Source organism: Aethalodelphis obliquidens, unplaced genomic scaffold (genome assembly GCF_003676395.1).
Source record: "Aethalodelphis obliquidens isolate GAN/ISIS:26980383/991018 unplaced genomic scaffold, ASM367639v1 scaffold27, whole genome shotgun sequence".
NCBI lineage: Eukaryota > Metazoa > Chordata > Mammalia > Artiodactyla > Delphinidae > Aethalodelphis > Aethalodelphis obliquidens.
In genome coordinates this window covers 9,625,414-9,653,319 of record NW_020837971.1, presented here as the reverse complement: position 1 = coordinate 9,653,319, position 27,906 = coordinate 9,625,414, and the positions used below count along the sequence as shown (strand labels likewise).

Here is a 27,906-nt window from a genome sequence, read left to right as displayed (position 1 = left end):
TAAAATGCTGCTTTAAAAATTCTGCCTTAATACTTTTCCCCTCAAAGATGGAAAACTGAAGGGGCATGAATCAAAACATGTTTGAAAATTCAAATGTTTTTATTAGTATCATTACCAAGTATTTTAACTGGCTTACCTCTCTTTCCCCTTTAAACCTAGTATATCCAATATTGCTTTATTAGATTGTGCATATATTGTAATAAGAAAAGTCAGCTTGGTCTAGGCCACAATTGAACAGATTACAGTTACAAAAACCAGTGAAGAAAAATAAATCCACTTCAGCCGGAATATAGTATGATTATGTCAAACCTCAATTAACATCAATATACCAATTTGATGGCTGATCTAATAGTCAGAAAAGTTTATTTTTGTTTCAGGTACTTGTGAGATTTTTCCACGTACTTGTAACGCTTTTTCAAGAATTTTATGATCTGTCTATACAGTTTTTCCAGAAAGATTTATGAAAGATACTCTTCCAGTATGTTAGTAAGAACAAAGCATAAAGCAGCTCTGTATACTTCATACAGTAAAGTTACCTATTTTAAGCTTAAAAATATGGTCAAATTATCTTTTGCATTTATATTTCAGTGGTAGTATTTATATGATAACTTGAGCAAGTGGTTTTTACAGGGCAAGATGGATATTAAGTAGTTTCTTAGTCTTTGCAACTGATATTTCCCCAAAATACTATAGAATACTCTGAACAATCATACCACTTTAGAAATGTTAACGTTCAACTTGCTGGTTTTAATCTCCAAAAAGGTGAATCTATTTTAACTGTAAAAGCTGTATGAACAAGAAAAATTCTGCAATCTCCCAAATGTGTCATCATTAGGTAAAAATTCATCTAGGCAAAATAGTATTTATGCTTTCATTTTATTGTTTTTAAGAATTAAACTGCCACCTCAGTAGTCTTAAGAGCAATATAATGAAATATACATACATTTAATTTAGACTTATGTCCATCATAGCTTCAAAGGCTTCCCTGAAATAAGGCTGGGATTCACATCTTTTTCCTTAAGGAAAGAAACACTAACAGTAATTTTGTTATCCTTCTACCCACCCACCCTCATTCAAACAATAACTGGATGAATTCAAGTCTAACACCATTTTAAAAAATTGTCTGTTACAACACATTTCATCTGATCTGCCTTCCTGCATAACACATATTTCTTAAACCTAACCAAAAAGAAATCATTTTTTTAAAAGCCTACAAGAATTCTCTTAACATGTGGAATTTTATCATGATATTAATTTTTTTTGTCCAATACATAGGCTAAGTGGTTTCATGCCACATTCAATTCTAGTGAATTTCATTAAAACAGGTGAGCTCTTCATAAATAGTTGAGAAGCTTTAAAGTGAATTCGGCTATTTCCTATTACATGAAACCAAAAAATGGTACTGGATTTTCAACAAGAGTATTTTAACAGCTCCTAAATAGGGCCATGAAAAGGAATCAAGTTTGCACAGTCCAAGTACCTACAGTAATATGATAGATGCACTCACCACCATTTCATACTATTTCACTCCCATGCTTCTGATAACAATTTCTCTCTAGAAATATTGCATTAACAACTGGACTCTCAAATTGCTAGGTGTGAAAAATCACGTACTTTCACTTAAAAAAAGTGTATTAGTTATTTTCAGCTGGTCACGGTTGAAAGGGCCATTTATAATTATTTCTAACTTCAGCTCTAAGTTCATAGATAACTTTGCATCTGATTATCCAAGATGAGAAGTTGTTTTGCCTGTTCCTGACAGAATTAAATGGTAAATTAGCAATCAGTTCACCCTTTGTCAAAAAGAAATGTTCTAAATTTATACACTACTAACTATTTAATAAATGGCATCTGCATACTACACATTTCATGTTTATATGTTATGCACCATTTTGGGGGGAGGAAGTACTTCACAGGGGTTTATTCAAAGGATATATAGTAATATCCTAAGAGTGTTGATTTATACATATGAGTTCTGTATAAACTGTAAGTGGTCATCTCAGCTGGACTGTAAGAAGCCCCTATAATGCAAAAGCTGACTCCAAAGACACCTTATAAAGCACTGAAATTCACAATTTAGATTACTTTTCTTTTCTCCAATACAAAATCATCTGGTAGTCTTCACTGTTGACTCCAAGCTAAAACGTTCCACGTTTTAGATGCTTAACCAGTAAAAGAAACAGGAAATCATTAATAGTTTTTAAATGTCAAGTTAGAGGAAAAACCTTATCACACAGTAATGAAACCTGAGCAACACAAGTATGTGATTACAAGAATGTCCTTCATTAATACATTATTCAAATTTCTCCATGGCATTCAAATTATAGTTTAAAACCCAATAAACAAGAACCCACTTAAGCACGGGATCAAATTCTACCAAGAAATGAGGAATTACATAAAGCCTATTCAGCCCTAAATATTTAGTTTAAGACAATGAGTAGAGAGGCATACACTTCATCTAAAGCACACCATTTAAACAGTTCTATAAAATAACGTTACTTAAGATTAATCTGTGGTGCATCACATGATTCCAACCATTCAGTTAAAAAGCATTAATGGGTGCCAGCATCCCCAACAGCTTGGAGCCTACAGAGTTGATTACTTTGGCCGTAACTTTCCAAGTAACGAACACTGCCCTTCAGTATTACAAACATAAATATTTCTTAGTACTGGAATTCCAATGTATTTTGGTGTTCCTGAGGCTGCCTACAAATGAAAAGGCATCCAAGTCAAGTGCACTATACACCTAATATACCTCAAAATTTCAGTGCCTAACATGTGAAATCATTTTCTACCATTTAACAGTGTGCCTTGCAGTAAATTCTAGTAGATTTTTACTTTTAGGATTTTATTATAACTTTGGGAAATTAGTGGTAAAACATATGGTTTAAAAAACACTATGTGGCTGCACTTAAATTCACATAAAAATAGCATTTTTACAACCATATTGAAATTTAATCCTTTTACACAGGTTAACAAAATGTATCACAAGAAAAACTAAACATTGGGTTTAACAAAAGCAATACTTTTGAAAGTGGAACGACGAAAAACTTCTTTCAAATTTTTTACAAATGGTCACCTCTGGGTCAATTTACCACACTAGGGGAAGAAAGTTTGTTAAAATATAGTTGTGCTCAACTGAGCCACTTATCTGCACTACAGTATAGTACTTGAAATCACTCCTAAGGTCAAGATTTAAAACCATTTTAAGAGACAAGACCCTAAGTGTTTTACAGCCACCTCAGTAAGAGGCGCTTTCCCTTCCCCAAACAGTCAAAGCTTAATTAAAAGATTGACTATACATAAGTTTGTTTCCTCATCATATCTTCAGTTCAAAATACTATTATCATTGGTAATACGGTCTATATCTTGTCTGATCTGGATGATGTGGTCCAGGAAGTGGGGTTTGAGAAGGCGGACCCTGCATTCGTGGAGGAGGAGGCGGCCCTCTCGGTGCAGGCCATATACCAGGACTCATTCCCCCTGGCTGTGTAAATGGAGGGCTCAGAGTTCCTTGATCTTCAGTGAACTGGGGTAAAGAGTTAGGATTATAATGGTGAGGAGGGGGTGCAGTTACAGGTGGACCACCATGTTGAGGGGGGGGAGGTCCTGGAGGAGGATGATTCATATAAGGTGGCATCTGGGCCATAATATGTCCAGGGGGAGGGGTGATTGGTGGTGGAGCAGAGGTCATTGGTGGAGGTGGAGCTTGGCTATACACCAGGTGAGGAGTACCTGCGGCCTGGGGAGGATGTGGCATTGGATGGCTTATTGGTGGTGGAGGAGGTGGGGGTGGTGCGTAATGTTGCTGTGGAGGCATAATATGATGAGGGTGCGAGACCACTGGTTGACCCTGATATTCAGGATGATGGTGAGCAGGTGCTGGGGCAGGAGGTGGTGGTTCTCTAGCACCTGAATTTGAGTCATCCTGAATAGGGACAGTTATTAAATTGCTGTGTTTTCTTGTTGAAATACGAAAGGTTTCCTGACTGACCGAGCGAGGTGGAGGTGGAGCCATGGACAATTCTGCTGGAGGAGCACGAATATCCTCATGTGGCTGATTATAGTGCTCGTGGGGCACATGCTGCAAAGGAGGTGGTGGCATCATGATGTGCTGCTTTGGCGGAATATGGCTCATATGGTGCTTGTCTGGCGGCATTATAAAACGATCGGGGATTTCAGCTGGTGGTGGGGCAATAGGAGGATGAACATTTTCAAGTGAAGCACGGGTGACAGGTTTTCCAGCTCTCATGTGGCGGTGGTTGATATGAGCCTGTAAGTCTCTCTGGGACAAGTAGGTTCTCTTGCACCCTTGAACAATGCTACACATGAAGAGAGAACCTCGTGTACACTGCTCAATTCGCTGCACAGGATCACTACAGCTAAATTAGAAGGGGAAAAAAGTTTGATTTACTAAAAACAGACTATAAAAATAATGCACTTAATTTCAAAGATATGACTAGTTTTAAATTTTGTTATGGAAAATACTACAAAAGTTCACAATTAAAAGATATAGTTACTACAAGTGAACCTTTAATCTTTTCCACTTTGTGGTCTGTTCCCTATTAAGCAACAGCATTTCTTTCAACATCAGAACGCTTAAGAAAAAAATTCAAAGTTTATCAAACAGAATGTGTTTTAAGAAAAGACCTCTTCTTCCCAAGACCTAGAATTTATCTGATTTTCTCAAACAATTCTATGCTTTGCATCCAGTTGCAAAGAAAAATCCAGGAAGGGCAAACCAAAGGATCTGTCACAATCATGGAATTCAAACTTGTACCGTATTTATTGAGTATTATTTTCTGCGCAAATAATACTAAGTGGAAGACACCAAGTGGAAGAACTGTAAGAACTACAAAAATAAATAGGATCATCCTAATCATCAAGGTTCTTAACATTAAACAACATAAACAAATTAAATTCAAACCCTGAACACCAAGAGTCCCTTCAAGGGGTCTTTCTGAACTGTCAGACAAATTTACTACTACAAAGTATTACACACTCCTGCTTCTCTAAATTATAACCACTAAATTTAACTCAATATTTTCTTAATGAGTCAGGGTCAAATTGTAACTATTCTTCACTCACTATTTTTAATCCACTCTTGCCTTTAGAGTCTTCTTGAAATAGCGGAAAGAGGACTGAACTAGGAATTGGAACTGGGATCTATTACTGGCTCTGAGATCTCCGTGAAGTCATTTAAACTTTGTTTCTTTATTTGTAAAATGGGTGTAAAATGGGGTTCAAACATCTAACCTAACTCACAATGTTTTTGTATCTACTTCGCCCTACTTAAAAGAGTATCTGTAACATCAACGAAACAGTGAAAATGACAGGACTTAATGACTAGTTAAGCACTATACATGTATAAGCTGTTATCATTGAATATGTGTGTTAGGTCATATGACACTATATTACATGGCTCTATATTCTTGATTTTGAGTGGTGTCTGTTTTTCCTTCCTCACTGAAGGCTGGTACTCCTTCTTGATACTAGGAGGCATCCCTTTAGTGGCCATTTGGCACACTTCTTATTTTTTGCTTCTAACTTGCTGTAAGCTCTGAAATATCTCCACAGTAACGGGATGTGAGGCACTTCTTTTGGGTGATGCTTAATCATTAGTATATAGTATTTACATTAATTTGGATTGCCATTTCTTCACTTTCTAACCTGGGTCTGTTAATCCAAATAGGCTTATGCTCTAATATACCTAAGGGCCAACCAGTGAGATGCTTACTGGAGTTACACTGAACACCCTGAAAACTAAATTCCCTTTTAAATATTAACATTAGAACACTTACATAAAAGAGAAAACCTTTTGATGTCCTCTACATGGTGTTGCACAACATCCAAAATCCCTTATCCCAATGAGGCAATCAAATTTACTATATAGTGGATGTACACCGTGTTGGAAAACCAGGCATTACAGAAAATAAGGCAAACAGTGAATATGCACTTTTAATTTCATAACTCTTCTGAATTATAATTCTAGGAAGGAAATACTCTTTAAACTCACACTATAAATTTTATAATCTGTGACTTTAAAGGGCTATTAAAAATATGCCAAGAGAATTAGTTGGCACTGGTTTGTCAATGAATCATCCATTCTCTCTCAGTGATGCCAATCTTCCTACACCATAAAAGAAAATTATCCCTTACAACTGTCCATAGCTTTGCTATCAACTAATACTACAACCCTTGGGATAGGTTCTGACAGGTTATAAGGAATCTAGGAAGCCTACAGTTGTTCCAAAGAAGTTTCTCTCAAAGCTTTCCTCAAACCTTCTATCAGGGGTTCTAAATTGATATAAAAATTCATAGTTTATTCTGGATCCTTCAAGACCATCCCCAAATAGATCACTATCAACCAACTCTAGATTGTCGTAACTTGTCTGAGTCTATCTTAGAACATGATGGTGTTCTAAGATATACTCAAGACATAATAATCAGATTTGAAGGTAATAAATAAGAGTTTATACTTACATAGTACTTGCTATATGCTACGTACTATATATGTATTAACTCATTTACTTCTAATAATAACCCAGGGAGGTAAGTACTATTATTAGCTCTATTTTACAGATGAAGAAATCACCTATGTCACACAGCTAATAAATAAGAGAATAGAGATTTGAATACAGGAATTCTAATTCAAGAGTCTTTGCTCTCGATCACTACGTGATACTACCTCTCTAGCGTCCCATTAAAACAAGAAAATAACTATTTTGGGTTTATATAACGCTAACTTTTGATGGCAAATATACTCGTATTTTGGCCAATTTGAATTGATTGATAATAGCTAATTAGCCCTATCTTAAGGAGAAGGCTAAGGCCAACTCTAGGCTCAAAGAGAAACATGAGCCATGTCTACATATTTGATATCCGGCCACCGGTCTATAGCACACCCTGACCTTTAACCTAGATTATAAATCATTATATCACAAACTTTATTATTTAAAAATTTAATGATGATCTTACCCTGGACACATCTTGTCTCCCTTTTTTTCGTGTAAAATAGCACAGTCATAGCAAAAAACATGCTTGCATGGAATCTGTGAACAGAGACATGTTACAGTTAAGCATACTAGAACAAATTAAAATACTTCCATAAAAAAAAACACACAGTAAGCACAGTGACCTAGATATAGAAGGCACTTGAGAACTGTTTGGTTAAAATGAACATTTATTAAGTACCAATTACATAAAAGCAACAGTTAACCTTTTTCAGCCACAAAGCTCTTTGTGAGAATGTGATGAAAACTTTTGCCCTTTCCTCAAAAAACATATACATGCATATTTGCTTACACATTCATGGTCCCTACAGGTTAAAAGCTCCTGAAGAATACTGCATAATGTTTTAACTAATCCTGTATCTCCTGAAAGTATTCCTAGGCAGGAAAAGAACAAATATCTTCTAATGTAATATAAGTAGCCTTCTTCCCTGGTAGTCTTAATACACTTACAAATATTTAAAAATAAATCAGAAGGACACAGTAAAATGATGTTATACCATTTTAAAACTCACAGGCCATTATCATTATTTAGCTGTGTTATACAGCAAAGCAACAGTGCATAATCCACACCCTCCACCATCACAGATGTATCACTGAATTCAAATTTTTTTCCAACAAAAATGTAAAACTATCTTTTTTTTTTTTTTGTGCTACGCAGGTCTCTCACTGTTGTGGCCTCTCCCATTGTGGAGCACAGGCTCCGGATGCGCAGGCTCAGCGGCCATGGCTCACGGGCCCAGAAGCTCCGTGACAGGTGGGATCCTCCCGGACCGGGGCACGAACCCGTGTCCCCTGCATCAGCAGGCGGACTCTCAAACACTGCGCCACCAGGGAAGCCCTAAAACTATCTTTTTATACGTCAAAATTACTATTAAATTACAGTTAGGGCTGCATTTTTTTTTAACCTTTAGAATTCAATTCTCAGAAATCATAAATAATCTTTATTAATTCAGTTTTATATTAAAAATTATAGCCTTCAGAAATGAATAACTGATTTTATTCTGTGAACAAGGGAAAAAATAAAAATTTTTCCCTAATAAACTAGAATTAATGTAAACTAACAGGTATCAAACAGTCCAAGGAAATTATTTAGTTTTCAGAATTAGTTTCCGTAATTAATATTTTACAAGCAATTAAAGAATTTGTCAAGATAATTCTATTAAATGAATATTATTCCCAAATTTCCCCTAGCTATTTTATACTTATTTAAAATGTTTTAAATTTAATCACTAAACAGTAATAAATCTATCTACTTAAATTTCAGATTCCTACCTCTACACAAATATTTAATTTACAAAAACAGAATTTAATTTATACTTACCATTCGCCCATAGATTTTAATAGGCAATCCACATTTGTCACAGAAATGAACTGGTGTATCATCTTTTTCACCTAAGATGTTTATCTGTTGAAATGATATAATTAAATTTTCCTTAAGCATTTCTAAAACTTCCGTCCATAATTTACACAATGAATTGGTTAGTATTTTATAAAAGTTATTAAAACAATTAGAAATGAAGGTTTCTTGGTATAATCCCCACATATGCCACATTAGTTGGGCCACCATCAGTCTTGAGGGTTTATTCCCTTAAATAGTGTTAATGGTTATTGATTTTACTTGACTTTACTAAAAATTACTTCAGATTATTTTTGGAAACAGTGAAATAGGGCATTAATAAACAAATGATTTATGAGTACTGAAAGATATAACTATAATAAAAGTTCATACCATTCTTTACGTAGTCTGAATTGTTCTAATACAGTATTTAAAATATTTTATTGTTCTAATAAAATTTTTTATTTTTAGTTATACCTGAAAGTCCCAAAAAAGGTGTCCAGGAAATCTTCGCTGATTTCCAAACAGTTCGCCCCCTTTACAGTCATACCGTTCTTCTTCATTATAATCAAATCCTTCTGAGAGAAGAAAGTGTTACCTATTAACTTTTCACATCTCAATTTCATTTTGGAAGTACATGTACATGGCCAAATAGACCTATTCACTGACACCTTTCAAAGCTCTTCTAAGAACAAGATAATCAAGTCTAGTTTAAAGCACCATCTAGAAATGATCTTGGAAATCATGTAGTCCAACTCTCATGACTGAGAATATTGCAGTACTGGAGATCATAATAACTCAACACAGAGAAGATCAGTGGCAGAGCTAGGAAAAGATCTCAGATCTCTTCACTCCCATTCAAGTGCTCTTATTAATTCACCAAACTATTTCTAGTATAAAACTACGAATGATCATCGTGATTATTACACAAATAAAATATACTTATCACCATTTATTCTTATCTACCTATAAAAGTGGTATTATGCTGTAAGAAACTGATATTATTGCCAAAGGATTAGTGAAAACAAAAAGAATTCTGCAGACTTTCTTCTTATGACTTAGTAAATTAGGTATCCTCTTCTTCAGCTTTAAACTGAGCCTGATTTTAGAAACATCCAACATATTCATACTTCATCCTTTCCATTGAAACCTCTCTCTGGTTAATCACGCAAACAGCAGAATTTATATCATATCTACTTACAAGTATCCTCCCCTACACTGCATATATCAATATCAATAAACTTAAAACAATATGAAGAACAAATGGGCTCAATTTCAATTTCTCTGACCTAATTAAAAAGTTGATGGCACTCTTCTCATCTCATACAAAAGAAAAGAAAACCAGCAAACAGTCTTATGGGGATTCTAGGTAGAATCCAATTACCTAAAGTAAAGCTGAGAAGACAAATCTATCCCTCCAAGGTGCCAGCCTTCTCACGACTCTTTTGGCCCTAGAACTGGTAAACAGAGTAGCCAAAGCACATAAGTCTTAACTTTACCCACATGGCTACATTACAGCATCTGCATACAGACACACGGACACAAACAGAGACAGACACACACGCATAGATGCAAGAATTTTTTGAACCTGATACAGACATACATACCAGTGTACTGCTATCTAATTACCTCCAACACAAATGCAGAGTTCTTATAAGTTACATCTGAGTGACCCTAGGTTCTTATATGGTCCATTTATACCTTATAAAAGCTGCTGTCATCTAAAACTGAAAATAAGGAAAGTTAACTTTTCTACTTATCAAAAACTCAAAAAATTATTGAGCAGAACAACAGCCAAGCAAGTTAGGAGCACATTATCATTTTTCAGAGTAGTTCAACTTGTACTCCCATCATTAAGCTATATATATATTTGTATAGATAACATACCAGCTGCTGCTGCTCTATCAGTAACCTAGTGTACCCCCGCTTTAGCCTTTTTGGTTTTTAAATACTTTTTTAAAACTACACAGTAATATATAAATAAATTCTTGTGTAACAGTAAAACAATGCAAAAAAGCTAAAATCCCCTGCTAAAATCCCCTTTCTATCCTTTTCCTCTCAGTTATCTCTTCATTCCCTTCCACTTCAAGCCCATACCCCCTTTTTGTTTTAATAACCAAATACATATCTATAAAAGTTCCAAAGCAGGGGTCAGCAAACTTTTTCTGCTTAAAGGCCAGTTAAGTAAATATTTTAGGCTCTGTAGGCCATACCTGAAATTACTCAACTATGCCAATATAGTGTGAAAAGCAGCAACGAGGGGCTTCCCTGGTGGCGCAGTGGTTAAGAGTCCGCCTGCCGATGCAGGGGACACGGGTTCGTGCCCCGGTCCAGGAGGATCCCACATGCCGTGGAGCCGCTGGGCCCGTGAGCCATGGCCGCTGAGCCTGCGCGTCCGGAGCCTGTGCTCCGCAACGGGAGAGGCCACAACAGTGAGAGGTCCGCGTACAGCCCAAAAAAAAAAAAAAAAAAAAAAGCAGCCACGGGCATGGATGTGTGTCCCAATAAAAGTTTATTTACAAAAAAACAGTACTGGATTTGGCCAATAGGCCATAGTTTGCTGACCCTGTACTAAAGGGTAAGATGGGAAAACTGTTTTATACTCATGAAATGGGGAAAGGCCTTTGTAACAATGACAAAAAACCCAGAAGTCACACTAGAAAAGACTGGATATCTGACTACATAGAATCGTCAAGCTTTTCTACAATAAAAATTTTATATATAAAACTCAAAAGACAAATGGAGAATATATACAATATAGGACAATTGTATTAATTTACAAAGAAAGAACTCATAAAAATCAAGAGAAAGACAACAGAAAAAAAAAATGGGAAAAGGAAACGAACAGGTAGATCCTAGGCAAAAGAAATGACCAGTACTATGAAAAGATATACAACCCCACTCGTAATTAAAGAAATGTGTATCAGAACAAAAATTTGTAAAGGTTAATAGTACCAATATTGGTGTGGGAGTATAAAGTGATGTACTATTTTTAAAGGGCCATTTGGCAACATCTGTCAAATTCTGAAATGTACAAATTCTAAAATCCACCAAGTTCTAAGATGCCCAAATTCATGCAAAGTTTAAATTCTACAAAATATACATACTAAGGTACATATACAAGGATATTTACTACAAAATTGTTTTTAACAGCAAAAAATTAGAAAAATTGTTAAATAAATTATGGTATGTCCATAAGTGAAATACCTAAACCTATTCTCTTAAATGAGATACAATTGTATGTACTGAGAAGGCAAAATCTCACATGCATCTTGCATGAAAAAAGGGCAGTTATAAAGTAACTATGAAAAAGTCATACCAGGGATTATTTGGGAAGAGAATAATTATGGGGGGAGAGGGACAATTTTACTTTTATGTTTTCTGCAATACTGTTTAGATTTTTTGTAAACAATAGGCAGTGTTACTTTCAACAAGAAAATAAACCAAAAATATTTATAAAGGGAGAGAAAAGTAAAATATGCCAAAATGAGAAGTCAAAGACTGAAGAAGGAAGAGAGTATAAAAATAAAAAAAAGAGGTGACTAAAGGTAAATAAAATCACATGGCTTATTTGGTGGAATCAGATCTAAAAGAAAGACTTTTGGACCTATTAGTTTAAACAAATTACCTTCATCACCAGCTGGAGCCTTTGCAGGCATCCTGTTTATAGTCCTTGGAGTTCGAGGTGAAGCTTTGGCTTTGTTCCCTTGTTTGGAGATGAGCTTTATAGGAATTCGTCTTCGAACATCAAGACCACCCAATGATCCAGAACTATTAGTGCCTTGTAACTCATTGTCTATGTTAGAAAAAAAGTTGCAATTTCTTTTAGTTTTTCTTTTTGAAGATTATTCTGCCACAGGTATTAAAGCAACATACCCAACATTATTATCAAGGGCTGAATATCTGGTTTCTGATTTTAAACACTATGCTATATAAGTTCAAGTACTAATTTTCTCTATTTTGGACAAACCCTTAAAGCAATGCTTTTTGAGATATGGAACCTTTAAAGAGTTGACAAAAGTTACAGAACCTCTCCCTAAAAAAATGGACAAAAAAATTTTGCATTTTTCCAGAGGGATTTACAGAAACGTAAAACCCTTCATGAGCCTAAGATAAGAACCTCTGTCTTGGAACTATAAGAGGTTTTTTAAAAAAAGAAAAAGAAAAGTAAAGGAAGAAGAACAAAAAGAAAGAAAACCATCACTATCTCCATCAAGTATGCAAAGTAGGCACTCAGTAAATTTAGTAATCTGCATTGATATCAGGACAATCAATAATACTGGAAACACAAAACTAACACTGACAATGGTAAAATTAAATAAATAATGCATCGAAAATGAAGTTAGTTTTAGGGATGTGATTATTCTCTTAAGTGTAAAGTTCTTTTTCTAAAAAGCATTCAGGAATATAGTAAAAATTATTGCACCCTTTAGTAGTAAAAACACGCACTAATGTACTTGTGCTATAACATTTCTAGATGTACACATGTGACTGTGTTATTCTTGGTCAGCACTGTAATGGAAAATTATAGTTGAGGAGGATGCAAGTTTTCTGTACTTGGCCTAAATAACTGAAACTTTCTACATCCCTGCCTGTTACTAGCTTATGATTTAAATTCACTCATATCCCATGAGTAATAGGAGCATTATTTCATAGAACTGACTCTACTTAAAGGTTAAAAGCCACCTTTTCTTCAAGTCCATGACAAGATATTACAATCCAGAAAATAGTTACCTTTACCTACTAAAGACAGAAAGGGAAATGCCCTAAAATAGGAAACGCAAATAATTTTTTTAAATAGTAATGTTTTAAACATGTCAATTAGTGAACAAGGCTGTGTAATTCTCACTGCATTAGACAGTGCAATCCAGAGTGACAGCCAAACTGTCCACATTAAATTCAGTAAAGCCAAATTTGGAAGTAGTTATCCTAATTAGTACTAATGATCTCCAAGGGTACTAGAATTACAGACACATGTTGAACTCACATCGATTTGCACTCTTTCTGAAGGATAGAACAAAATTCAAAATCGGTCCTTAATTATTAATTTAAATATCTTTCAGTCTACTTTCTATTATTACTTTCATAATAGCTAACCCTCAAAAAAGACAATTCATGGAAAAGGGATTACATGGATAGTTAAAGTTAGGATAAATCCAACTTGATCAACTCTCAACACTTCACAAAATGTATTAACAATTTGAATAATGTATTTCATCTGCTTTCACTCTAGTTGCTTATTTATGTAAAAATACCTACAAGCGATGTAATAGCAAAAAGACAGATAAGACAGAACGAATTTTTTTTTTTTTGCTCAATAGGTATATTCCTGATTTTCCACTGAACTAAAAAAAGCAAGTGTTGTAAACAGTTCAGTGCTGTCCTTCAGATAGTAAAAGGACTCTTAACGGTTTCACCTTGATGAATGATCAAAATACCAACATTTCATTACTACAAGTCCTTTTCACACCACCCTGGACACCTGTGGTCACTACTGTGGCTTGTTTAGCCTATTATGGCTTTCCAGAGCCTGCTGCCCTCTAACACCTTGCAGCCTGCCTCAGCCTGCAAGTTCATAAGCAAAGTACAGCGGTTAATAGTGACATCACTCTGGGTTTGTCTTAGGGTTTTGGGGGTTTTATTAAGAATCAGAACATACAGCATAATTTCCTTCTGAATAAGACAACTACAAACATAAAGCCCTAACAACAAAAGTCTTTGGATATTACACAAAGTGAGAATTAAGGATAGAACTGGCCATATAAAGTGAAATCCACTTTAAAAAGGCATAACACTTTTATATTATATTATATAGGTTTTTAAAAGATTTGTGTAGAATTTTATCTTGAATTAAAGGAACCAAGAAATATTTTTACAAAATTTAGGTTATAGTTACAACTAAGTGCTAATTCTTAGAATAGCCAAAGAACGAATCAAGTGTTAAGTAGGAGTTTCCTGGAGTAATTTTTCCAGCAAAATTCTATTATAAAAACACCACAGGATAGCCTTTATTTTATGACTGACTTTTTCAGCAAGATTACAAAACCAGTCATTTTTGCATAACATTAGAGGGTTTCATCAATTTCCCCAAGGGTCTCTATTAATCCTTTGATATTAGAAACATCCTTTTGAGATGCCTATCCTGTCATAATGTCTTCAATTCACTGGCTAACTGGCATTTCCTCACTTGCCAATGATTTTATTTGTGATTCAAATAATTACCGAATTCACATTTATGAATTTCATGAAAATCGGAATCTTTTGTAATCACAATCAATGTACAGCATTTTATACCATTTCCTGATATGAAACACTAAGGACACTGCCGTATAATGAAATTAACTAAAAGAACAAAACAGAAGCTGGTGTTAAGCAGGGATATCTGAGCAGGAACTAATTTTTTAAGTGGTCGGTTCATTAGTGGATATTTTCATGTTCAGATGACTTTTACTTACTTAGGCAAACTTTTAACTTAGAGAACTAGGATAATAAATATGGAGATACACACCCACCCACATTACAATTTCCTAACATAACATTCTCTAAACTGTGGAAGCTGCTTGACTCCCAAAATTCCAGTAAGATGCTCAAATGAAAAACATTTGCTAACGTGGCATGTTTGCTACCCTAACACCAAGATCCCAGATTTTCAATTCTATAAAATTTCCAAACACTAGAGTTCCTTAGAGCCTGGCTCTAGGCCCTCTTCTCTTCTGCCTTAAGTCATTTGTGGTACTAAGTCCCAATCAAACTTCCCTCTGATCTCCACTTGACATCTCCCCTTGTATGTCTCAACACACATCTCTTACTGAGCAGTCCAAAATCTTGTTCCCAAATTCCCATTTCTCACCTCTGCTCCTTAAAAAAAAGTGTTTTTCTCCCAAGTCTTCCAGTAATGGACACCACTCAAACTAGAACCCTTAGGCACCTTTCCTTTCTCTCACATGCTTCCAAACCAATCCACCAGTGCCTGTTTGAGTTCTATCACCAAAAGATTCACTGAATCTGCCCACTCCCTTTTTCACTAAACCAGCCACCTTCACTAAGCCAAGCTTCCCTTCTGATCTATTGCAATCACCTCCTAAGTTTTCTTCTATTATTCTTGCCTTCTCTTACACCATTCTCCATAAAACCTATTATGTTTTTAAAAAGAGATTATGTTCCTCCTCTACTTCTGTTCAATGGCTTCATATTGCACTTAAAATAACATTCAAATCTTTACCATGGACTTCAAAGTCTTGCACGACCTGACTCCTGCCTTCCTTTCCATCTTCCGGTTCTTTCCCTCTAGTTAACTAGGTGCAGCTGACTGGTCTTCTCTAAACTTTCCTCCTTCAGAGTCTTTGTAGTTGCTCTAAATGCTTTCCTCGTGATTTATTCCACGCTGGATTCCTCTCATCCATCAGATCTCAGCTTACAAATGTTACTTTTCCAGAAAGACCTTCCCTGACCACCCTCTCTGAAGCTTCCTCCTAATAGTCTTTACCAGAGCACCCGTTTACCCTCTTCAAAGCACTCATCATAATCTGTAAACATTTAAGTATTTTTAAAAATTTGTTTATTGTCTTTTCCAATAGAACGTAACCTCCAAGTGGAGAGGGACTCAGTCCGTCTTCTTTACCATTCCATTTCCAAGCCTAGAAGAGTGTGTATATATATCTATATGTGTGTATACATACACACATAACGTATTTATATATATATATGTGTATATATATATATATGAAATTAAGTAGACAGTTGATGACTGAGGAATCCTAAACAATACTTAATACTGGAAAAAGCCTTTTTCCCCCTACTTGTAATATGGCTGATAGAACTGAACGGAGCAGTATCTAACTCCAAATACACTCATTCAATATCCAAAAACCACAAGGAAGCAAAAGCCAAAAAACACATAACAAAGAGTGAAGCCATTCTTACTTGGAGAAAGGAATGAGACTATCTTGATTTTAAGCTCAAGATTGATGATTAAGGACCACAGCCGAAGCGCGGGGCATGCTTTGGGCTTAAGCAGAAAAGCTGCTCCCGGTATGATTCCGAAAACCATATCTGACTCCCTTCTCCCACCTCTAGTCCATGAAAGACCGGAGAGACAAAAACGACAGGCGATGACCACCGCAGCACCCGCCCAAAGCTGACTGAGACAGCAGGAAGTCTCCAACCCACTCTCGCGCATCGACTCCCAGCGTAATGAGGCTTCCCCGACTCCGAGACTGGAATCTACCCGCCAGTCCCCATAACGTAGGGCAGAGGACCCAAAATGAGCAAAAAAAGAGCCGGCGCTCTCTCCTCCCCGCGAAGCCCGCGCCGCCCGCCGTCCCTGCTCGGAGACCGGCAGAAGCAGAGAAGGAACGGCTGTTGCCGGCACCGAGGCTGTAGGTACCACACCGGAGGGTAGGCCAGGAAGTAGCAGGCCCTGGTCGGACACGCGGAGGGGTCTGTGAGATCTCTTTCTCGCCGCCACAACCCAATGGTGTAGGGCGAGCGTAAACCCTCTAAGCTCGCTGGGCGACCAGTCCCAGGCCGGCCAGGGGGCATGGAACCAGGACCCCCACTGCCTCCGCCTCCTTACCAGTGTGATCCATGATTCGGCTCGCAGGGCACAGTGGGAGCGGAAGTCAACCGCGCCGGAGTCGCAGGGAGCGCGTGCGCGATACCTTCCGGAGCCTGGGAGGCGGAAGTGTAACCAGATTTCCCGGGTTGTGGCCTCCCAAGGCTTCCTTGTCTCTCGTACGCTAGCCGACTCCGGTGAGGGAGTCAGGCATAATTCGAGCAGAGAAAGAAAGAACGAGTACGCGGAGAGTTTCACTGTGGAGGCTGCTAAGGCTTCCTCTAAATGTGCTTCCAAAGGAAGTAGCCTTTAACTGTGGAGCGGAGACCGACGGGAACGGGGGAGGGGGAAAGCCGGTAGTATCCATAGGACTAAGCTCGCAGCAGGTAAGGCGGCTGCCGGCCCCGAGGAGCATTGCCTTCTGGGACTTGTAGTGCGCCGGGACCCTGGAGCCTGCAAGGCACACTGCGCAGGCTCGGCCGTTGGGTTGGCCCCACCTCGGCGGGCGGAGTAACGGTTTGGAATCCCCCAGAGTCCGCGAGCTACGGTCGCCGTCCCCCCGATCCAGGAAAAGTGTAAACACGCGCGCTCTAGAAGGCGTCCTCCAGCGGGAGGTTGCCCGGGGGATGGTTGAGCTGTATGAAGCTCCCAGCTAGAGAGAAAGGCTCTGTGTATATGGTCTCCTTTTTGCTTTGTCGTGACAAGCTGCATAGACCCAGGCAGAGCTGACGGCTATCTGCCCCCGTTCCCATCTCTAAAGTTGCTAACAGTTGAAGCCCATTTCTGACGCTTGATTAGCGCTCATTTTCTAGGGCAAGCTCTTGTGGCGCTAGAAACCCTCCCCCACCAAACACGCGCACACACACACAACACCCCTCCTAAGGACTGGACGCGGGGCCAGGTGGAGGACGGATGCAGCGTGGCCGCATCTTGTTAGGAGACAGCGGGGACTCCAGTGCAGAGCGGAGCTGAGCTTGGGGGAGAGCACGTTAGGGCTGGCCGCGAGGGAGCGGTGGAAAGAGGAAAGGCCTAAAATGAGGAAGAGACAGTTACCGCCACGGGCAGTACCTAGTTCCAGTTCTTGGTCCCACGGGTCGGTGGTTGCTGCCGCTTGCATCGTCCTCAGCCGAAACAAAAGGCAAGTGCCCAAGAGTGATTCCTGAGGACCTTCAGGGCGGTCTCTACCTCGCGACCCTGGCGCATCTGTGTCCACTCCCTTTTCCAGCCCTTCACACTTGATGCTCCCGAATGAGTAGAAAGGAGCACAATTAGTGGAAAACACAAGCTGGGGAGTCAAGGGATTTGGGTTCTATTCTTGTCGTCCCTCGGTGACGACATCATTACCTTGTGTTATGCACGCTTTCAGTGCCAGAGTTCCTGGATCAGTCAGAGATTATTGTATTGACCTCTTAGAGAAGTGGTTTCATGGTGCTGAATTTCGAATAAAGTATGTGTAGCGATGTGCTCTATCTGTATAGTTAAACAGTAAGAGCTTTGAATAATAATATGATGAGTAATACTATAAGTGTTCTGTGTTATCTGCTGAATGTTTTACTGGGATCTTTTTAAAGACTTTCCCACTGTATCTGCAGCTTTATAAACAGGTTTTTAGGTGCGTTCACAACTAAGGAGAATTGTGAATCAACGTTACTCCTGCTTTTGTTAAAATGTAAGTTTCTGTATTACTAAGTGGTTTTCAAGATGCTTTCAGTTGCTGGGCATTTTTTGTTTTCTTTTGCAGGTTGAGGGAAGCTTAACCTTTCTCCCATTCCTCCCTATTTCTCTAAATACAGCGCTGATAGGATCAAGCATTTTTCACCAATTTGGGGTATAAAAGAAGGTAGTTTTCACCTAGGAAGTGCTCTTTTTATTTTTTCCTATCCTCATATTTAGCCTATCAGCCATACTTCAGATGATGCAAATCCAGGTTCAGAATAATAATATTAGTATCTGCTGATGTTAATATTTAAAGAATTAGAATAAAAAAAGAGCCTGCAAACTGTTTTACGTGATATAATATGTAAGTCAAAAGTTGTGTCAGCATTTTGTGGTGCATCAAGTTATGAAAATTTACTGAAAGGAAACTCACTTACTTTAGATTTCTTGTTGATAAAATGTTAGATAAACATTTGTTGAATTATTTGATTTGACCTCTGCTGCTTTTATGCATTGCTTTAAGCACCTGTGCTCTATATTCACTTTCCCCTTAACTGTAGTTGCCTCACTGTACCAGTGCAGTACCAGCATGGCATATTAATTTCTTCACCTAAATTTATAAGTGAAACTGTATATAGACTTACATATATATATATATATAATTTTTTTTAATTTTTATTTTTTATTTTTTTGCGGTACGCGGGCCTCTCACTGTTGTGGCCTCTCCCGTTGCGGAGCACAGGCTCCGGATATGCAGGCTGAGCAGCCATGGCTCACGGGCCCAGCCACTCCGCAGCATGTGGGATCTTCCCGGACCGGGGCACAAACCCGCATCCCCTGCATCAGCAGACGGACTCTCAACCACTGCACCACCAGGGAAGCCACAGACTTATATTTTATTACTGCCCTCTGGCATCCATTGTTGGTAACCCATGTACTGTAATCAGTCACAATTTCTTTATTGAAAGTCAACATTTATACTTATTTTATAGCTTGGTACTGTCCTAAGGTTTATAAAAATGAAATGTCATCAGAGTGGACTATCGGAAGCACCAAGGTGCACATCCTATTTTCATCTTCCTGATGGACATCTGCTAGCCTATGAATTATAAGCTAATGCTCTTCAAGGTGTTTGATGACCTTGCATTTACATAGCACTGTTTACCTATAAAAAACAGAGGATGGGTATCAGAGAGCTTGTATGAGACTCCTCAATACCAGATCAGGGCAATAACCTTCATCTCCTTAATGCTTTTTTTTGGCTGCACCATGCAGCATGTGGGATCTTAGTTCCCCGACCAGGGATCAAACTCGAACCCCTGCAGTGGAAGCACCGAGTCTTAACCACTGGACCGCCAGGGAAGTCCCTCCTTATTACTCTTTTAGTTGTTATCACCCTGTAGTGCCTGAGACTGCAGAAGGCAAGAACTGTATAAATAATGGTCCCTACATCCAGGATCATACAGGCTAGCATTTATAGAAATAATTAAAACACGGAATTACAGTCTAAATGTTTCAGGAGAATGCAGTGCTACCTACATTCAGAGAAAATTATGAGCAATAGAGCTGAGGGCAGTTAGGTAGGCTTTACAGAGGGATTTAAAGTGATCCTCGATGAACAGGATAGCATTTGAAGATGAGGAGAGAGAAGAAAGAGGCACATCAAACAAGAAGGAGCAAGGGCACAGATGTGAGAATTGTCATAGCTCTAAACAGGACAGTGACCAGCTTCACTTTGTACTGCTGATCCATGTTTGGGAGTACTGAGAAATAAGGTATGATTGTAGAGAACCTTGGAAAGTAAGAGTTCAGAGTAACAGTTAAGAAAGAGCATATAAACAAAACCTAGCATGATGTATTTATATAAACAACACAATCCAGCAAGATAGATTCAAAAACAATGAGCAGATCTTAAATTTGGGTAGGGAGGAATCAATACTATTACACCTAAGAATTGACCAAGAAGCCAGAGACCCTCTGTGATGGCCAAAATGCCAGCAAGTGTGAGTGAACTGTCAATAGAGAACTGATCAGGACAGTGTCCACTATACATGAACAAGTTTGATAAGTAGAAGTGGATGGGAAACATAGTAGACTCTAGTGGTTAGATATATGGACTTCGGCATTAAAAACTGTGGGTTCTGGGCTTCCCTGGTGGCGCAGTGGTTGAGAGTCCGCCTGCCGAGGCAGGAGACGCGGGTTTGTGCCCCGGTCCGGGAAGATCCCACATGCCGCGGAGCGGCTGGGCCCATGAGCCATGGCCGCTGAGGCTGCGCGTCCGGAGCCTGTGCTCCGCAAAGGGGGAGGCCACAGCAGTGAGAGGCCCGCGTACTGCAAAAAAACCACAAAAAACCGGGCAAGAGACAGATTCAGGAATGAGAAGGAAGACTATAAGGACTGAAAATTGCTGATGAAAGGCATTTTCCCACTCTGTCTTTTGAGGCCTGGCAATATATTTACCCATTTGGATAGGAACCTTTGACCTAGAGAGGCCCTGCAGCCTGCCTTCTCTTCTGAGAAGGACTGTTTTGCCGTGGGTATCCTTTCAGCTGGGTAAGCCTGCTCCTCCCTGCAGCTCCTCTGCTAAGAGATCATTGTTTTGTTCTTTTCTCTCCACATTTCTGAAGGAATGCTTGGCAGTTTTAAACTGCTGTGAGCAAGCCGTCTGTCATACTGTTTCCTAGACTTGACCGTATCCCCAGCTGCCACTCTATGCCAGCTAGAAGGGGCTTTCAGGCCTCCCTGGTATGCTAGGTTTGTAAATAGGCCTTGTTACTGTTAAAGAAATGTCTGTCACTATCAGAAATATATTTTACATCATAGCCCAGTACATAAACACAAACTTACACACATATACATAACTATGTGTCATGAAACCGTACTCACCCTTACTGTATGCAATGCTTTCTGCTATTTCTATTCTATTCTGTCCCTTTAAAAAAAAAAATGGTAGGGCTTCCCTGGTGGCACAGTTGTTATGAATCCACCTGCTGATGCAGGGGACACAGGTTCGAGCCCTGGTCCGGGAAGATCCCACATGCCGCGGAGCAACTAAGCCCATGTGCCACAACTACTGAGCCCATGCGCCACAACTACTGAAGCCCGAGCGCCTAGAGCCCGTGCTCTGCAACAAGAGAAGCACCGCAATGAGAAGCCTGCACACCGCAACGAAGAGGAGACCCCGCTCGCCTCAACTAGAGAAAGCCCGCGCACAGCAACAAAGACCCAGTGCAGCCAAAAATAAATAAATAAAATAAATTTATTTTTTTAAAAAAATGGTAGTTTTGACTCACTGAAATGTTGAAGTGCCCTGATGGCATGGAATTTAAGTTTGAAAACCACTACTTTCTATCTCCCATGCTGTTTTGAAGAGCTTATACTATTCTAGAAATGTCCAAGAGGAAGGGTAAATCTTTGCACCTGGAAGAATTAATCCTTGTGTGTCTGCTCAGAGGGGTGATGAGGAAATAGATATCCAAGATCAAAGAATGCCAGGAAAGGGACTTCCCTGGTGGTCCAGTGGTTAAGACTCCGAGCTTCCAATGTAGGGGGCACAGATTCAACCCCTGGTCGGGGAACTAAGATCCCGCATGCTGCACGGTGCGGCCAAAAAAAAAGAAAAGAATGCCAGGAAACTCAAGAACGAGGGCGATGTGGTGTTTCTTTCCGGTATTTGGTAATAGTCACCCCCTCAGAACTGGATCTCCAAATGAACGAAAAGTTTTTTGACAGATTTAAAACCCATCTGTCCCTCAGTTGAGAAAAATACTAGGCATGGATTTGCAGTTCTTACTCCCACCTGGAAACCTACCTACCCATCAAGGCACCTGCTCATATGCCTCTTTCCCCATCAAGCCTTCTCTGACTCAAGCTCACAGTAGGTAATATATGTAGCAGAGAAAGAGCATGAGCTTTGGAACCAGGCAGAACTGGGTTCAAATCTCAACTCTCCCTGTGTTATACTGGATGGTTACTCAAGCTCAATTTCTGTATCAGTAAAATGGGAATAATAATAACATTCCTTGCAGAGTTGGTCTGAAGATCAGGAGATAACATCTGTGAAGGCTCTTTAGCCCTTGCCAAATAACAGGCCTTCAATAAGTGTGCATTTCCTTCATTCCTCTTGGTAATTACTGCCCCTTCAGAACTATGTTTAAGACATCACTCTCTACTTCATATTGTAGCAACATGCTTATTTTATGCACCCTACAAGACAAGCTCCTAGAGGATAGTATCCATTAGTAATTCATATTTGTATAATACACAGTATTTAGCAGAAGGTACTCACAAAAATATCTGTTGACTTATTGAAGAATGTCATCAGAGACAATATGACCCTGCCAAAACAAAACAAAACAAAACGTTTAAAACTTTTGAACACAAATGCATGTGGCGGGACTTCCCTGGCAGTCCAGTGGTTAAGACTCCACACTTGCACTGCAGAGGGCACCGGTCTCATCCCTGGTTGGGGGACTAAGAGCCCACATGCTGTGTGGCACTGCACAAAAAAATAAACAAAAAACAAATGGATGTGGCTAACAACTGGATAAAAGCTTACAATAAAAAATAACTGCAATAGGAGGGCACTGGCTACTAGAATTGTAAAGAATTAGTGACAATTTATTACACCAGTATTCATAGTTCATTCAATAAAATGAGCAAAGAACATCTAACGCCAGAAGACAACAGCCCGTATCTGCCAACATGAAGGAACTCAAGCAGCACAGCAAGCCTGAGCTTTTCTTGAGTGAGGAAAAAAACTCTGTGTAGGTGTGTGCTTGTTTAAACATATACACATATACCACAATAAAATCCAGCCAGTTAGGAGAGAAATTAAAATTTAAACTAAGAAAGTGAATAACTGTGGTAAAAAATTTATTCAACAAGTATTTATCAGTGCCAGACACTGTTCTAGTTGCTTTGAATCTATCAATGAACAAAGCAAATAGCCCAGTTTGGCTGTGTGAAACTTACATTCTAGAGAAATATAGCTGGTTTAAATATGTAACTTTACAAATACTAAGCAACTATGGAAATTATGGTTACAGAATAAAATGTGAATGTTATAAACAAAATAAAAATAATGTAACTAAAAAATTGTGAAGAGAAAGGTGACAGGAAGCACATGAGTACTAATTTTTCATGAACTGCCTACCTTTACTGTCTAAAATTGAAAAGCAGTTAAAAGTATTATGAGTAACAACTCTTAACTTCTGAGAGGTTTTCATAATTTCTCTTCTTAACCTAGAAAGAGCCTTTAGAAAGTAATGCCCACATGTTAAAAAAATTTTCTACTTCATTTTCTTTTGTTGTATCAAATTAAAATAAAATTAGAATATTTTAATTAAAAATATCATCTACTGTGGAGCTGTCAGGGTCTAACCAGAAACTACGTCAAGTATTTTCAATGAGGGAATTTGGTGCAGGGACTTGTTATACAGAGAATGGAAGAGCTAGGAAGCCATGTATGGCAATGAGGTGACACAGTGGTTAGTGCAAGAGCCAGAAGCCACTGAAGCCTGAGGCTGAAGGGACAAAGGGAGAAAGCAGTGTTACCTGAAACACAGGGGCCAGAAAAAAACACAACTGCTGTGAAGACTGTACCCCTGGCTCCTCCCTTTCTAGTGGTCTCCAGTCTCCAATTAATTGACCCCAGCTGGATATCAGCTGGCACAGGAGCCAGGGAAATGCAGGGATCAACCCCCACCCCCACCCCTGCAGTGTTGATAGAGCAGAGGCAGGGTAAGGAATGCCCAGGCACAAAGGCCTTGCTTTGAATATAGAGTACTGTATTGTCTTTATAAAAGTATTGCTACCGACCTATTAAGTATTGCCCAGATAGCTGGGCAAGCTGTTCACCTGGTGTTAATTATTTCTGTATAGACTGATATGAGTGACTCTTAAATTTTTATCCTTGTAATTTTTTTTGCATTGTTAGAGAATTGTTTAGTTGGATTTTTAAAAATTTGTCATCCATATAGTCTGATGAGCTGAACGATTAATGAACATAAGTTTAAAACTATGGTAAATTTAGGCAGATTTCTAGAATTATGAACACACAGTATTCTTCAGTATTATCACCATATCACAATATGTATACTACTGCACTTGATAAGCTTTCTGATTCCACTCAACTAAGAAGTTTAAATTAAATCTGAGGTCCATTAATTATGCACTGTATTTTTGTAACAGCATTTCCCCTATTGGTAAATATTTCTGTATAAATTCTAAGAGGTAATAAAGTCACAATGCCATTATCACACCCGAGTCTCTTCAAAAAGTCAGAGTCAAGGGGAAAAAAGGGTAGGAAGACTTTTCTAGATTTATAAGACTAAAGAGCTATAGCAACTAAATGTAATACTTGCAGCGTCATTGGATCCAAACTCAGGGGGAAACAGCTATAAAAGATATTGAGGGGAACTTCCCTGGTGGTCCAGTGGTTAAGACTCCGTGCTACCAATACAGGGGCCCAGGTTTGATCCCGGGTCAGGGAACTAGATCCCTCATGACACAACTAAAGATCCCGCATGGCGCAACTAAAGATCCCGCATGCTGCAAGGAAGATCCCACACGTGGCAACAAAGATCCCGCATGCTGCAACTAAGACCCAGAGCAGCCAAGTAAATGATAAATAGATAAATAAAATATTTTTTAAAAGATATTGAGGAAATTTTAATATGGATTGGCTTCAAGATGATATAAGGGAATTATTTTCTTAAGTGTAATTATGGTATTTTGGTTAGGAGATGCATGCTGAGGTAGTTGGGGGTAGAATATCATGCTGTCAGCAAGATATTTTAAACAGGAAATATATAGCTAATAGGCATATAGACATATAGATAAGGCAGATGAGACGATTAATGAATCTAGGTGTGATATACTATTGTCTCCTTTCAACTTTTCTGGTGTTTGAAATACTACATAATAAAAAGTTGGATGAAAGTTCTAGAAAGACTCATTTGCAATAAAAATAAATGTACACAAAAGAAATTAAATATCTGCTGCTGTGGACTGAATGTTTGCATCATCTCAAAATTCATATGTTGGAGCCCTAAACCCCAATGTGATGGGGCCTTTGGAAGGTAATTAGGATTAGATGAGGTCATGAGGGTGGGACCCTCATGATGGGATTAGTGCCCTTATCAAAAGAGACAGCAGAGGGGCTTGCCTGTTGGCACAGTGGTGAAGAATCTGCCTGCCAATGCAGGGAACACGGGGTCGAGCCCTGGTCTGGGAAGATCCCACCTGCCATGGAGCAACTAGGCCTGTGAGCCACAACTACTGAGCCTGCGTGTCTGGAGCCTGTGCTCCGCAACAAGAGAGGCCACGACAGTGAGAGACCCATGCACCGCGATGAAGAGTGGCCCCCACTCACCGCAACTAGAGAAAGCCCTCGCACAGAAACAAAGACCCAACACAGCCAAAAATAAAAATTAATTAATTAATTTTAAAAAAGAGACAGCAGAGAACTTGTTCTTTCTCTTTTCACATGCATACACCAAGGAAAGACCATGGGAGCACACTGCAAGAAGGCAACCAGGAAGAGAGCACTCACCAGAACCCAATCAAGCTGGCACCCTGACCTCAGAGTTTCAGCTTCCAGAACTGCGAGGAAATAAATTTCTGTTGTTTAAGCCACCCCATCTATGATATTTTGCTATGGTGCCCCAAGATGACTAATACAGAGTTTGGTACCAAGAAGTGGGGTGTTGCTGTAACAAATACCTAAATATGTGGAAGTGGCTTTGGAAGTGGGTAGTTGGAAGAGGCTGAGAGAGTTTTGAGGTACATGCTAGACGTACAGACATTAAGAGAAATGAAGAACGTTATTGCAGGAACATGTTTACTGGAGGAAAGGCAGTCCTTATTATAAAGTGGTAAAGAACTTGGCTGCACTGTGTTTTAGTGTTTTGTGGAAGGTAGAACTTGCAAGTGACAAAATGGATATTTAGCTAAGGAGATTTCTAAGCAAACTGTTGAAGGGGCAGCTTCGTTCTTCCTGACTGCATATACTAAAATGCAAAAGGAGAGAGATGAATTGAAGAAGGAATTGTTAAGCAAAAAGGAGCCAGAACTTGAAGATTTGGAAAATCTTCAGCCTATCCATACTGCAAAAAATGAAAAAGCTTGTTCTGAAGAGAACACTAAGGCTATGGCTGAACAACCATTTGATAAAGAGATTTACGGACTTAATCCATCTCAGCAGAAGCCAGGCAGAGAGATGGGATTATACAGCAGAGACACTGCCAGTTTGAACTAAAGGGGATAGAGAAGGTGGCAAGGAATGAAGGAAGGCTGTCGGCCTTCTTAGATTTCAAAGGATGGGACCATAGCGCTATATGGCTGAGAATATATGTGCTATCCTTCAAGAAAAGAGAAGAAGGACCCCTAAGGTGACTTCGGAGGCCATCAAGGCTGCTGCTCCCACCACAGGTCCAGAGCACACAGGCAAGGCTGAGCAAGGGGGCAAGGCTGCCTCCACCTTGGTTTCAAAGGGCAGGACTGCTGCTCAGCAGAGCTGCATGGACAGGGCCCTCACAGAGAGCTATGTGGGCAGGGCTGCCCCGCTGAGCTGTGGGCCTGACACTGCCACCTCACTGAGCCTGGAGGGCAGAGCATCAAACCAAAGAAGGTGGTTCTCCAGCCTTAAGATCTAATGGAATTTGCCTTGTGGAGTTTTGGACCTACTTGGAACCTGTCACCCCTTCCTTCTTAACTATTTCTCCCTTTTGGAATGGGAATGTCTATCCTATACCTGTCCCGCGATTTATTTTGGAAGCACTTGTTTGCTTTTACAGCTGGAGAGGAATTTTGCCTCGGGATGAATCCTACCTAGTTTCACCTATATATGATTTAGATGATACTTAGATGAGACTCTGGACTATAGACCAGACCTGATGCTGAAATGAGTTGAGAAGTGCACTGAACTTCTCATTGAAAGGCTAGAGAGTGATATAATCTTACTTCATCAGGAAAAAAAGACTCCAGGTGGTAGGGTAGAGTCTGAGCTTTCTAATTGGTTGTTGGGGGAGGGAAAGTGTCAGTCTTTACCCTACTTTAGCTATCCCATTTATTGTGAATATTTGTTTCTCTCTTGCAACAAAAGGCAATAAAAATGATGGCCTGGTCCACCTGTGTTCTTGCCTCGGGCACCAGAGGAGTTCAGAATGAATCCTGTCTGCCCAGTGTCCAGTGCAGAACATTTCTTTGGCCTCTTCATATTGCCCCAGGGGTTAGCTGAGCTGTCCTTGGAACCTGTCACTAGGTGTCTTCTTCAGTCATCTCCCAGGTGCTAAATCACACCATCAACATCCGCTCACCTCCCAGTATGTTAACACGTGGACTCT

General features: G+C 39.2%; 1 protein-coding gene across 4 annotated transcripts; it reads right to left on the bottom strand.

Moving 5' to 3' along the window:
* Nucleotides 1-396: 396 nt before the first annotated feature.
* On the bottom strand, nucleotides 397-19,205 carry CBLL1 (Cbl proto-oncogene like 1). 4 transcript variants are annotated; one of them, XM_027123928.1, is made up of 6 exons: nucleotides 17,972-19,205; nucleotides 11,978-12,145; nucleotides 8,827-8,924; nucleotides 8,335-8,418; nucleotides 6,979-7,052; nucleotides 397-4,382 (listed from the first exon to the last, which is right to left on the bottom strand). In XM_027123928.1, the coding sequence occupies exons 1-6, from the start codon at nucleotides 18,018-18,020 to the stop codon at nucleotides 3,347-3,349; spliced, it is 1,509 nt and encodes a 502-aa protein (XP_026979729.1). In that variant the 5' UTR covers nucleotides 18,021-19,205; the 3' UTR covers nucleotides 397-3,346. The 4 variants fall into 4 exon arrangements, with proteins under 4 accessions (XP_026979729.1, XP_026979728.1, XP_026979731.1 ...); XM_027123927.1 differs by having other exon boundaries at nucleotides 8,827-8,927; nucleotides 17,972-19,203; XM_027123930.1 differs by lacking the exon at nucleotides 17,972-19,205 and adding an exon at nucleotides 16,925-17,156.
* Nucleotides 19,206-27,906: the final 8,701 nt, after the last annotated feature.